The sequence below is a fragment of the Triticum urartu genome, chromosome 3A (assembly GCF_056163025.1).
Source record: "Triticum urartu cultivar PI428250 chromosome 3A, HENAU_Tu73, whole genome shotgun sequence".
NCBI lineage: Eukaryota > Viridiplantae > Streptophyta > Magnoliopsida > Poales > Poaceae > Triticum > Triticum urartu.
In genome coordinates, this window is record NC_141875.1 from 38,283,447 (window position 1) to 38,297,951 (window position 14,505).

Consider the following 14,505-nt stretch of genomic DNA (forward strand, 5'->3'; position numbering starts at 1 on the left):
TACAGTGTCCCCAGTTTGAGCAACCAATGTGGGAGTAGTTCACCGCATTGTATAGATTTGCGCCAAAAGTATAACCATGATGGGTCCTGAGGTGAACTCTGTTTGTCTCCATGTTCTCATGATCTTCAAAATTTAGCTTCTCGAAGACATAGCCGTCTTGCATTGCATGGGATGCACTAGTCGAATTGTAAAAGACAGAAATTACACGTTGAAGAAGCAGAAGTCATGCTTAATTACAAAAAAAGACGTGTCGTCGTTGCGTACTGTTTCAGGATAGAAGGTCTCTCGAGCTTAATACTAAAGCGTCGACTGTCTTGTAGGTGAGGCCTGCAGCATAGACCCCGGTCATCGCCGCAGTAATCACACTCCGGGATCCTATCGTCATCGTCAAACATTTCCTATGGTCATAGTTCAAAGATTAAACTTCTAAAATTTAATATATGTAGTACAAGAACTAAATTAGATCATTATTATTCATCACGGGTTGACTATCGGCCTATCGAGTCTTTTCTTGAAAATTCTCAGCTCACGTGGTGTATATATTCGACTGTCGGTGATGGTCACTCCTCCCTTCGTCCCCGAGTGCATTACACCAAAATGTCTAGCACACGGGAATGAAGGAGAAGCGACCCCGACGACAACAGTCAGGATTCTTCCTCTTCGACATTTTGCGACCGTCGGTGATGGTAGCTCCTCCTATCATTCCAAAGTGTGTTACACCAAAATGTCTAGCACCTTGGCATGAAGAAGAAGCTACCCCCACAACAACAGTCAAGATTCCTCTTCCTTTCTCATATATGGTGGACACTCCCTCACTAGTTTTGTGACTGTCATGTATGGAGCCCCGACAAACTTAAAGTCAACCCGTAATGTCGTTTAATTATCTTTTTAGAGAATCCGGGCCACTCGATATTTCCTACACATTGTAGCACAAGTCATGCCAAAATTCACGGAAAAAAATATATCATGACCTTTGCTAAAATTGGACATATCGAATGCCTGAAATTTGGCAGAACGGAAATGAATCAACATTCCAGCAAAACATAGGCCACTCCGAGGTGTTCCCTGCAAATTGCATCTATGCATCCATTTTGTCAAAAAAATCAAAAGCACCAATGAAACAAAAGTATTGAAGCAGAATATTAAAGTAGGAGTACTTGGTCGCACATGGGATGGACTTTAAGAAAATTAGTCCGGCGGAGGAGGCAATCGATGAACTCATGTGACAAGTTAGCAGCTTCCTTACTCATCTAGACATCTACATCATCATCGACTTCGACGACATGGGGATTTGGCTGCTCTCACCTCATGGTCGGAGGGGGTTGGTGACGGGGACGACAATGGGGATGATGTAGGCGCTACTTAATTTCTGCAAAAACAAAATAAACAAAAAAACATTATTATCCTAATTTTAGGACATAGTGAAACCCTATAAGCTATCAACTAAACATTATTATGCTGATTCAAAAGACCTACATTTACTAAAAAATTGTAAAACTAGTTTTTTTACTAAAAATTTGTATTACTAACCCTAACAGCTATCCATCCATCCATCTATATATCCAAAGCATTACTAAAAAAACCTAGTTTTATCCATCTATCTATCCAAGCATTACAAAAAAAACGTAATTTCACCCACCCATTTATCTATAAGCTTTCTACTAGTAGTGGGTTCATATATATGAACACCTAGGGTTACATATATCTACATACTATTGTACTAAAAAAACTATTTAGTGCTCTAATGATGAAGTGGGCTCATATATATGAACACCTAGGGTTCATATATATGAGCAAAATTAGTAATAAAATCTGAACGTATTGCATTTGCTAATTCATCCAACACATTCATAGAGGAGAAGGAGGTACTCATGGTAGGCATCCTGGGGCCGACAAAGGGGATGGAGGTGGCAGGCACGGGGGAGGGTGGCCACGCGTTGGGGAGGGCCGGCGCCGGGGGAGGGAAGCCGCGCGTGGGGAGGGCGGCCACAGGGGAGGGCGGCCGGAGCAGTGCGGGGGCGGGCCGACAAGGGTGGGAGAGAGAGTGGAGATGGAGAGTGAGGAGGGACACTAAGAGGTCAGGCGGGGGGAGGACGATGATAACATGGGCTTAGTAGTAGCGCGGGTCGCGGCCCAACGCTACTGCTAATGTCATTAGCTGTAGCGCCGGTCCAAGACCCGTGCTACTGCTAAGAGGGGACGGGAATCTAGGCCCGGGCTGGCCATAACAGCAAGCACGCGCTACTGCTAAGTGGGGACAGTCACAACCCTAGCATGTGCCACTTCTAAGTATCAATAGTGCCTCTTTTTAACAAGCGCTACTGATAAGCCTCTGTGTATAAGGTTTTTCCTAGTAGTGCATGGAGCCGCAGAGGAGAGAGCCTTGGTCGGACGGCTGGAGAAGCTGCGTTCGGTGTGATGTGACCAGCGTAGCGGCGACCCCGCACACAGGAGGACCGAGGAAAGATGAAAACTTTAGGGTTAGGGCGCTCTGGATCGTGGTTTTCTCTCACGAACACAACGTTGTAGAAGTTAGGCCGGGCCAGAAATTTCAAAGTTGGGCCGAAATTTTTGATCGAAAGGGATATATGACGGGCCCAAGCGAGATGGCCGGAATTCGGCTCAAATTTGTTGTTTCGGCCAAAAATCTAATCTCTGACCAGCGCTACTGTGATTCTTTACTGTGATTCTGTGACCGCCTCACTTCTCCACCCTCCGTCAGATAATTACCACCAGCTATTGACTCCCATTTCTTTGTGCGCTAAAAAACATCCTAAGTCTAAGGTGGGGGTCTATTGTTCTCAACTACAAACATTTAATTAAACGATCGATATATTGCATTAATTTTGTAACCTATTTTGTGTATCATACAGGTGATCTATGTTACTTGTTGCACACTTGTCGTGCAACGATTAGTATGAAAAGGTGACATGAAAAGACGAGATGGGTAGGATACTCAACACGATGTATATTCTTATGTTGGTTGTGAACTATATAGAACTTTTGTACATGGCTATGAATTATTGAGAATATATGCATGTATTACAAGATGTATTAGACTTGTACAAATGAATGACGATGTGTATGCGAGCGTTTTATGTGAATTTCATTTGTAGAGTTGGTTACCGCATGAGAATAAACTGCAAGACAAAGAAATGGAGGTAGTTCTGAATTGTAACTGCTTTGAATGATATAATATTCCAAGTTGTTCAGTATGGAACAAATTAGTGATGATAGGTGAGATGCAGAACGAGAAAATGACTGAGGTCATGTATCAAAACCGCCGCCAAAGCTCGTTTTTGTAGTACTAGGGCCAAATTTGGAAAAGTTCGTCATCGGTCCCTTCATATGTAAATGACTTTGTGAATTCCTCATCTATGGGTGTTGTGATATTTTGATGAAATATCGATCGTAGGGTGCTCGGGTTAATACCATCATCTCGCTTATATTTCACCTGAAAACACTTTCTTGATATATCTTGCATCTCTTCTATAGATACTCCCTTCGTTCCATAATGTAGTGCATATAGATTTTTTTAAAGGTCAAACCTCATAAACTTTGATCAAGTTTGTGGAGAAAAACATTTACATCTAGAATGCTAAACATATATCATTAGATTCATCATAAGATGTAATTTTATATATTATATTTTGTTATTTATGATATAAATAGTTTTTCTGTAATCTTGGTCAAAGTTGACTTTTCAAAAATCTATATGAATTATATTATGGAACGGAGGGAGTACTATACAACTGCCATAATATATTTTTCATTTTTAAATTTTTTTTCATCCACGATGCCTCTTAGTGAATGTAGCGAGTGTAAGAGGAATAGAGATGATATTGGTGGCTTTGAGGTTGTATTGCTTGAGTCTTGTGGGCATATATATAATGTGTACATGACCTTCTTGGAGTACAAGGCAAGGAAGAATAAATCCTACACTACCATATATATATTCCCTAAATAATAATAATACTCAACAACGAGTATTGCAATCACATTCTTTCAGCGATGTGATCCCCAACCTTTGCCTCCACTTTTTTTCCCTCCCAATGCAGTAGGTCCTCAAGTTTTTGTGATCACCATAGTTACTTGCTCAATGGTATCAAACATCCCTTGCATCCGCTGATTTTTAGCTGACAACACACCCTCTCTATTTATTTCTTCACATCAGCAATCTTGAAAACACTCCATTTTCAGAAGTTTCTTCATTGTGTCCTTGAAGTTCACATAGACATCTCCTAAATTGTGTGATATGGGTTCTTGCTCACATGTATGTAGAATTACTCTACCCAGGTTTGCCACCCTTTCCTAGTGCCCTTCGAATCTTCTCGTCTTTGGCATCTTTATCGCTGCTCTCGATGTCTCTGGTTCTAGTAGCAAAGGCATATGAAACTCGGAGTAAGCTAGTGTGTCACCATAGCCTGCTCAAAATGTTGAGACCATGCTGGGTTGGCCACCAACTATTTGAGGAAAACTCTCACATCATTGTCCCCGACTAACTTATTGTCGTATGTCCATTGTACTCCCTTAGAGTCCAAGTCATGGAGATCATAATGTGAGAGTACTTATTTGAAGTCCATCATTAGTCTTTCGGAGCTCATAGAGCGAGAGTGATCTTTCAACTGTGGTGGAACCATTAAAATCACCAATCATGTTCCACAACTTAGTCGTGTTATTCTTCATTCCTCTTAGCAACATACACATTTCATGTGTATCTTGTGCTCTCAGTTCACCCATACGCCAAACTCCAATAGCATTTCGCACTCTTTAGTGTTTCCTTTTTATCGGCACATTGATATGTTTCACATTATAAGTCTTGGGTTGCACGTTAACATCCAAAATATGGCAATTTCGCCTACTTCTCACTTCCATTCATTGCAAAACAATGGCGGAGCCCTGTCATCCACCTTAGATTACATCACAGTTCTTTCTCCTGCCTTGTCTCCGACAAGAAGACATGGTCCCTGCTTGATCTTGCACTGTTCAGGGTCGCATTTGCTCCCGACAGTTCCTGCTTAAGGTACCCATTAGGCTTGATGGTGCTCCTCGGGGGAGCCCACTGACTTCTCCAAGTCTTATTCCACCTGTTACACATCTCCTTTCTTCAACCTCTTTGATTCTTGCGAGGCAGTATCCCCACCATCTTCATGTTATGTCACCTCCATGTCCCGTTTTACATAACGTGGCTTATCCGTGAGCATCAGTACCCCACTACTCCTCGCATTTTCTTATCCAACTACAGTCTACTCCCATTAGATGCTGAGAGAGCCAACTTCGAGTCAGACATACATGGCTTCGATGTTGAGCTCCTAAGATACTTTTCCTGCCTATCATACTCTTTTGGGGAAAAGCTTCCACGTCCCCACTCCTTCATGCATATCGCACCCCCGCCCTCCACCTCATGTCCTTCACCCTCTTCCACTACCCTCGATACATCCATTATTGCTCCTCCCTACAAAATTCCTGCACGATTAACGTGAGTGGGTATATCAAATCCTTCTGTTCTTGAAGTTTGTTCACGTGCTCTTCCTGAACGTAACTCACCATTCAACACACATGGAACACTAGCATCTTATCATATTTAAAGTTAAAGTGAATCCTTTTTTGGGTGTTAACTTGCACACCTTGTAAATGACTTGCAAACATCCAAAGTCACATGGACCTTGATTCAACCAAATTGTCCCTTCACCGATTGTTCATCCACTCAGTCCACCTTTTCCTTCCTTCTGTTACTCACTTGTGATGTCACCCGTCGTCTATTTCTCTTTCAAGTCCAACACTATGAAATATGGAGGGGCCTGCCATCCATCATCACACCCTCCAAAATCAACAAGGCATTATAGTGGTACAAAGACTAGATTATCCTCCGTATCCCGAAACTCCACTTCCCGCGTCAAGTTCCAAGCGGATCTCATCCCTCCAAAGAACATGGCATGGCTAAACATTCTGGTAGTATGAACCCTAGCGAGCGCCATAAGTCAGAATCTTTCTCTAACTCCTTCAAATCCTCCTCGATGGTGGTGTCCTCATATTCGTATCCCTTAGATTCACAACCAGGAATTTCTTAGTGATCTCTCCCGCATGTGAGGCGCTATATCCTTCCTGTGACTCTCATCTGCCACCACCGTTCAAATCCTCCAGGATTCCTTCCTTACCCAGGACCTCGACCGCCGCCCCTTGTCGAGCTTGGTTGCTACTCAGGGTGGACATACCGGCTCGCTCGTGGCCCGCTAAGGACCGGACCGAACGGTCCCTGCCTGCTGGTATATTGGGCCAGTCCCGTCTGTATAATTCGGCCCGAATACACTACCGGTCCGGTCAGGATTTCGCCCGGTCCTACTGAGCAGACCGGGAACTGCCATTGGCGTCGTCGCCCATTACTTCCTTCCCCCTCCGGCCATGGAGAGGTGCCCCCCCCCCCCGGCACGAGCTAGTGGTCAATGCTCCTTTTCGAGGCGGAGATGCATCATGACACGCAGGAAGCATGACACCTTCGTGTCGTCGTCCATGTCCACGGCGTCGTATTTGGAGCCCATGTACTTGACCATCGACCGCGGCATGAAATGGATTGAGTTGGCAGTGTACCAGCCCATAACGAACAAGACGATCGTGAAGGACGTGCCCGGCGACGTGGGCACTGCAGTCGAGGTGAGCATCGAGCCATCGAGTGATGTCCAATTCACCGAGAACGGCGCGCTCAGCGAGTAGCTGCACATCCACGGCGGTGGGGTGCTCAGTGGAGTCAGCACGTGCAGTTCGCGTTGGACGCGGAAGGCGGGCTCAACTACCTGCACAACCACACTGACCCTCCCTAGATACACAAGAATCTCAAGAACAGCAACATCCTCCTTGATGCATGTACTGGTGTGTGTCATTTTGCCAACCGGTTGTGGCTTGTTAGGCTTTCTGTTTTGGCATTGACGCTCCGTGTGAGCTAGCTGATCCTTTTGTTCGCAGACTTAAAGACCTTGTTGAACCTTATTACTTTCTAATAAATGTGGCCGTATGCATCGTTCTGATGCAGAGGCCGGGGAGTCCCCCCTTTTCGAAAAAAAAATGTACTGGTGTGTGTCATATGCATCCTCTTCGGCTTCACGCTGGCGAGTGGCGATCACCACCGAGGCTGAGGACGACGCCCTGTGGATGACCTGGCAATGTCCGTTAACAGCTGCTGTCAAAGTTTCCGAAAAAATCAGTTTTGTCAGGCATAGTTTCTGTTAAAAAGTTCAGTTTCGTCAGTTAGGATTTTCTTTAGTTAGTGGAAAATAAATGAGCCAAGCTGCAAGTCTCCTGTTCATTGTCTTCTACCTCACTTAGGTATGAGTTGGGGCCGAAAAAAACCCTTTAAAAGAAGTATGATCGGCAGAAAAAACAATAAAATAGCGCGTCTTTTATTTGGGCCGTTGCTCGTGTTTCCTTCTATTTTCAGCTCCCGCCCACATCTGATCTTTCTCGTGTTTCCTTCTCCTTTTGGCTCCCGCTCCCGCCTACAACGCCAGACAGAGACCAAATAAATAGGGTGGCGGCCGCCAGTGAGACAACATCAACCAAGAGAGGCCGAGCAACGAGAAACCTCTTCGTGTGTGATCGGGCGGCTGGGCTTGCCGCAGCCGCCAGCCCGCCACTACGTTTGGCCGATCGAGGGAACGGAGGAAGCGACGGGAAAGCGGCAGGAGAGGGAGAAAGATGAGGGCGGCGTCAGAAAAAGGAGGAAGGCTGGGGCGGCAACCCCCGTCTTCACCATGGAGGACCTCGACGTCCTCCACTGCGCCGTCTGCTGCGACGCCCTGCGCCCTCCCATTTTCCAGGTAATATCCCCTGTGTTTGATCTGATCTCTGTTCTTACAACTCAATCCCTAGGAGCTCCTCCGAGACGATAGCATCAATGGATCTGAGGAACTATCTGGGTGTCTTATAATATTTCGAAATTCGTTCATTATTAGATTCGCTAATTAATATACTAGCTATGTCCAGTTAGCCTAATTTTGTCCCCAAACTGAAGGGATTTCCCCGAAATTATTTAGTTAATTAGAATAGGTAAGGGTGATTACCAGATTATAAGTTTTTGGACTGTAATTTTGTAGTTGCGAAATTGCAAGTCAAGGTAGACATCTCTGAAGTCTGAAAAATCAGAGAAACATCACATCAGATGCGCACACTAGGCCAAATGCCTAACAAAACACAAAGTTCCTTTGTAGCTCGTCCTACATGAAACCTCTTATCTTCAGCCCTTCAACACTGCTTTGAGAACCGTACTCTCCAACTGAGTTGCAACAAGCAGATTTCTCTTTTTTGTTTCTCTTAAATAAAACAACATATGGACTTCAAACTTTGCAGATCAAACGCACTTTACAACTTCAATGTGTGAAAAAACTTTTAGATTTTTTGGGCCAACATAAATATACAAAATGAGGATTTTTTTTTTGATTAAAAAAATAAATTTTATCATTTTAAGTGCATAAAAAAATCTGATTTTTTTCCCATGTAGTAATTAGAATGTTTTGTTGTCCTGCAAAGTTTGAAGTTTATACATTGTTTCGTTTGAGAGAAATAAAAATAATAAATGCGCCTGCACGGATCTTGATGCCAAAATGGATGGCTAAGATAAGGGGTACCGTGTAGCTCAAGCTACACAAAACCACACTCCTAACACAAACAAATCGGTGCATTTTCTAATTAGCATATTTACTGATTCATATGATATGCACTGATTTGTTGTTTGTGTTTCCTCAGTGCACTGAGGGGCTTCATACCATATGTTTGTCTTGCCATGACAAGCTCCCAGGCAAGTGCTGCTTCTGTTGCGAAACAACAGTCTACAGTCGCTGCCGCTGGCTAGAAAATATGGTTGAATCCCTCAAAGTTGCTTGCCCCAATAATGGATGCGCTGCGAGTATAAAATACTACCAAAAAGAAGAACATGAGGAAGATTGCCCGCAGGCGGCATGCTTCTGCCCCATAGCCGACTGCAGCTTCAGCGGACCAACCGCAAGGCTCCTGGAGCATTTCTCACGCGAGCACAATCTGGATTCCACGGAAGTTCCGTACAACAAGGGTTTCGGGATCCTCATCAGCTTCAATGTTAATGGCGATCTTCCTGAACCAACCATTCTTGTGTCTGAGGATGGACACCTCTTTATTGTCTACATGAAGGCAGAGTCCCTCGGCGTTGGCATCGCGGTCTGCTGTGTCCAGCCCCACATTACTACTGGATCCAAGTTCAAGTGCAATCTGTCATTGTCGTCGGCTGAGACGGGCTACTCCCAGGCTACAGAGTTTCAAACAAGGAACACCAACCTGTATGATGGGTTTCCTGATGACTGCTTCCTATTCCTTGTGCCCAAGGCGATGCTTCCAGGCGCTGGTACAAGTGAAACGGTCCTGGTGAGTATGCAACTCACGCCACAGTAGGCCCCATGTGTGGGTGATTGGGTTTGACAAGTGACTATACTTCTGAATCTCTCAGCTTTGGAGAAGGCACTAGTGTTATTTTTGTCTGTTTGTATTCGATTACTGAGCATTATGTTTGTATTCTTGGCAAAAAAATTGATTCAAATCATTGAGATGGAGCACAGAAATACATTGTTGAACTCGATTGTTCCAGCAAATATGCATGACATGCGCACCATGTTTTGTTTTACCAGCACTCGAACTTGTGTCAAGCCGTCTTTAGGTGTGATCTAGAAATAGATTTGATAGTGAAAATCGACCGAGGCGACCCGAGTACAAACAATGATTACATGGCCATTTTGCAAACCCTAAACCCTGCACAGCTGCAACTCAGGAGATAGCCAAATTCACTTCCAAAAGTGAAGCAAAGGATGAGCCACGGCGGCCTAATTTTATGGCGACATGCTTTGAAGATAATTGAATGGGAAGGCTGCAGGATCGTTAGGGATGTCCTGATGCTGGTAGATTTAACCTAATGCGTGAGCCACTAGGTTGGTTGCTTAAAGTGATCAAAATGTTTTGATTCATAAAAAGGTCTGTTTATTCTATGTCAAATAGATAAAGCAAATCATATGGCTATTACTCATCTGGTACACCCACAAGCTGGGTGGATTTAGCACAAAGTACAACAGAGGCTTTTATTAGATAGCATGTAATTTTTCTAAAGTACATATTGGTGATTGACCGAGTTATGCGGCAGTGTAAGCCAGCTAAATATTAGTACTATGAATGCAGTATGTCTTATTCTAAGAAAGTAGGTCGAAGGTGCACTACTAGGAAAATGGCAATAGCCAATATCCCTATTAGTGGCGCACCATAGTGATGGTGCGCCACTGCTATATAGCAATGGCGCACCAGAAGCAGGTGCGCCATTATTATTTTTTTAGTAGTGGCGCACCTTTAGTCCAATGCGCCATTGCTATTTTTTCCCCGGGTCCATCCCCTTCCACAGGCTTACCAGTGGCGCACCTTTGCCAGGTGCGCCATTGCTACCTTGTGCCATTGCTATTTTAGGTAGCAATGGCGCACCTGGCAAAGGTGGGCATTGGTAAGCCAGAGGAGGTGGGCATTTTTGGCTAGCAATGGCGCACCACCCCCTGATGCGCCATTGCTATGTGCCGCACCGACCGGCCCGCCTTTTTCTTTTCTTTTCCCCTCTCACCTATCCACCGCATAGCTCGAGCTCCGTCTCACGATTCCTCACCTCCACCAACAGCCGCCGGCCACCACGTCCCCTCACCTGCGCCGCCGGCCGGCCACCGCAGCCCTCCTTCCGCTGCCGGCCCTAGACCCCTCCTACCCCATCCGCCTCCCTGTCCTCTCCCGAATCCCCCTTTGTCCCTGAGCTTGCGCGAGACCCAACCTCGCCCCACCTCTGCCCCGCCGCCTACCAGCCCTCCCGAACCTCGCCACCGTCCGGGGAAGCTCCGACGCCGCCCCCCTATAGATTCCCTCGCGGACACGCCTCCAATCGAGCCTCAAGCGCGCCGCCACAAAAACCTAGGCCAGCCGGGACCTCGCATCTGGATGCCGTGTCTGTGCTGGTGGAGGCGTTGTCTGTTCTCTTCTTCTGTCGACGCCGCCGTTCTCTGCCCACCTAGCGGTCGTCTTCGTCGTCCTCCGCCGCCGTTCTCCTCCCACCCAGTGGCCAGCCGGCCCTCCCCTTTCCTCTCCACATCTCCTTCTCCCCCATCTCCAGCTCTTGTCCCCATCCTCCATCGGGCAGGGATCCCCGCGGCCATGGCCAGGCGGCTCCCAGATTGACGGCTGCAGCGCTGCACCCCGCCGGGAGAGGAGGGGGTGGCTTCCTCTGCGTGGTTGTTCTGCTTGGGCGACGACGCATCAGTGCGGTTGCGCGAGGGGAGGTGGAGGGGAAGGGTGAGAGGGTGGGGGCGGCGACCATGGGGAATCTGCCCGGCGGCGAGGTGTGACTATGAGGTGGGCGGTGAGGAATCTACCTGGCTGTGAGTTGTCTTCCTCTCCCTCCCGAATTTGTGCTCATTAGTGTATCAATCTATCTTTCGTCAGGAGGATCATAGGACCATGCTCAAAAACTGCTAGTGAATTAATTAATTTGCCTACTACTACTATACTAGGAGATGACGGGCTGAACGTCTGAAACCTTTGTTGATAATTAGTTCTCGAAGCAGATAGGCGCCTCGTGTTCCCCTGATGACCAGTGCTTCTAGTTGGTATGTAGTACATCCCATTACTAGTTTGTACTCGTCGGAAGGAAACTGAGATACTGAGAAACCCAGCTCACGATGTGTGTAGTACTTATTACTCACGATGTACAGGCTCGTGAGATACCAGCTTCATCCATCAGAAGAGAGGCACACTACTGCTCCATTTAAACAGTAAATAGTTATATCTTAGGAGTTGGGAGGCAAAGTTTGTGGAACTAGTTGCTGCACAACAATAGTGCTGCACTAGTGCAGAACCGGGCAATAGCACCGGTTCGTAAGGCCCTTTAGTGCCGGTTCCGTAACCGGCACTAAAGTGTGGGCACTAAAGGCCCCCCCTTTAGTACCGGTTCAGCACGAACCGGTGCTAAAGGGCAACCACGTGGCACGAGCCAGCTCCGGGGGGCGGGAGCCCTTTAGTACCGGTTGGTAACACCAACTGGTACTACAAGGTTTGGGGGGGTTTGGTTTTATGATTTCTTTTTCATTTAATTTTGTGTTTTCCATTTAATTCTTTTTCGTTTGCTGGTATTTTACGATACTACACATTGTACACGTTATGCATATATATATATATATATATATATATATATATATATATATATATATATATATAATTTCTAGTAGAACCGATCATATATATATCATCAAATGTCTCACAAACCACCATATTAATTCACACATACACAAATTGTGAATAGTGTTCTGACAAATGTACCCATTCCTGTTTTTGAGATCTGCTCTTTTCGGACGCCATCATGCGAATGTTCTCGCAAACGCAGTATGCACACAGATCAGCCCCCTGCGCCTGCTTCAGGGCCTTTACGAGAATGGAATTTGATCAGATAATAATTAATCCAGCATGATAATTAAAGAGATGGCAGCTAGCTAGCTAGCTAGTACTACTTAATTACTTACCTTGGGTCGAAACCATTTCAGCTTTTGTTTCCATTCACCTTTAGTGACGCTGATAAACCTTGCCCAAGCCTTGCCCGCCGACAAAGAAAATGAATAAAGGGGTTATTAAATAGTTCATATCATGAAATGACGAACTAAATAGGCCGAAATATATAGTTAATAATGATTGAAATTACCTGTTGACTATCCCAAACAAGATGTTATAGTCAATATTTACTTTGAGTAGTGAGTCCAGTATTTTAACTGTTCCGGCGTCAACTTTAATGATACACAAGATCCAGTGAAATCTGCATGCACACACGTTTGCATGTCTTAATTAAGCGGACATATGTAAGCAAAAACATGTAGCTAGCTAGTAGGCAAAAACAGAGAATTTGTAGTACAAGACAATGTGACTCACTGGAAGTTGTAAGGAAGTAGTATATCTTCATTGTATTTGAGGCGCTTCAAGAACTCTAGCATGCTGTCCTCTACATGCTTTTCATGATGTGGATCTATTTTCCATGTGTATTCATTAATGGTGTTTGGGTCAATGAACCCAATGCCATAGCGTCCACCTTTTTTCATTTCATACATCTTCATCCTGCATAATACCACAGAAAAGAATATAGTGAGGATAATTACAGGTAATGATTGATCAAAAGGATCACTACAGCTAGCTTCAGATTTAAATTACAGAAAGAAATCACTTCCAGACAATAGCAACTGACGATAGATTTGTCGAGTGCGTCTTGATTGTATAACTGAAATAGTTCATTATACTCAACGGCCACAGCTTTCTGATGGTAGTAATGATCCTTCTTGACTTCCACCATGAGGGACTCTCGATTGGAACTCTTGGTAATGTCCATGTACCATTGATGCAATTCATACATTCTCGTTGGGAGCTTCTTGACCTCGTCTGGCTTGACCAATGGTTCGCCCTGGACATATTTCCGTTTTATTTCCTCCTCTGTAAGAACAGGCATGGGCTCGATCTCGAGGAGTTATCCAACAGTGATGTTGAGAATTTCAGCCTGCGTTATATGCTTCTCGGTTATTACCACATTGCCCACCTCGGGAACGTAAACTATTTGCCCACAATAATATTAGGCGCGCGTACTGTCACGTGTTGTTGGCACAACAAGTGAGGGGATCGATTGCGCCGCCTGTTCTCCCAGCTGCGGAACAGTTTTCCCGCATTTTTTGACAGTTGCTTGTTGTTTGCTCGAGCTCGAGCTCGCCTTCTTCTATAGACGTGCTCGATTTAACTTCCTGATGTGGTGCTCATAGTCTGTGTCAACAGGCTTGAGAGCTGGTGGTTGAGCCATACGAATGAAGTGGTCAATCTTTTCCTCAAGCACTTTCTCCCTTGGCGGCGGTGGCGGTTTCGGTCCAAAATGGGCGTCCACTTCTGCCCACACTATGGCATTGGTTTGCTCCTCGGTCCTGTCGTAAGCCCTCTGAGGAAGAGGAGTAGTGAGGCTTGGACCATATTTATATCGCTTGCCTCCGCCTGTACTTCCTGTACTACCTCGACTCGTACCGCTACGCACCATAGCTGCGGGGTGTCTCTTCTGCGATTGCTGAGGCGGCGGAGACGGCTAACGGGGCTGAGTTGGACGAGGAGGAGTGGCCTGAAGCTGTGCCGGACTTGGAGGAGGAGTGGACGTCTGACGCTGTGTTAGACTTGGAGGAGGAGTGGCCTGACGCTTTGCCGGACTTGGAGGAGGAGGAGTGGCCTGACGCGTTGGTGGACTTGCAGGAGCGGGAGTCTGCTGACTCGATGGCGGACTTCGACGAGGAGTCGGCTGACGCGGTGTCGGTGGCCTTCGAAAGATGATGCAATCCTTTCTCCATAGGATGATACAATGTTTGGCCTCTCCGAGTGTGTGCTCGTCGTCACCTCCAGGAATGTCAAGCTCTAGCCCCGAATATTGGTCCACCACCTCATCAACCAAGATACGAGCAT

The 14,505-nt window shown here is 45.8% G+C and overlaps 1 protein-coding gene across 1 annotated transcript; it reads left to right on the forward strand.

The window, feature by feature from the left end:
- Nucleotides 1–6,471: 6,471 nt before the first annotated feature.
- Nucleotides 6,472–9,794, forward strand: LOC147978277 (E3 ubiquitin-protein ligase SINA-like 7). Its single transcript, XM_087514694.1, has 4 exons — nt 6,472–6,651; nt 7,614–7,811; nt 8,737–9,387; nt 9,648–9,794. The coding sequence occupies exons 1-4, from the start codon at nt 6,472–6,474 to the stop codon at nt 9,792–9,794; spliced, it is 1,176 nt and encodes a 391-aa protein (XP_087370820.1).
- The last annotated feature ends 4,711 nt before the right edge of the window (nt 9,795–14,505 follow it).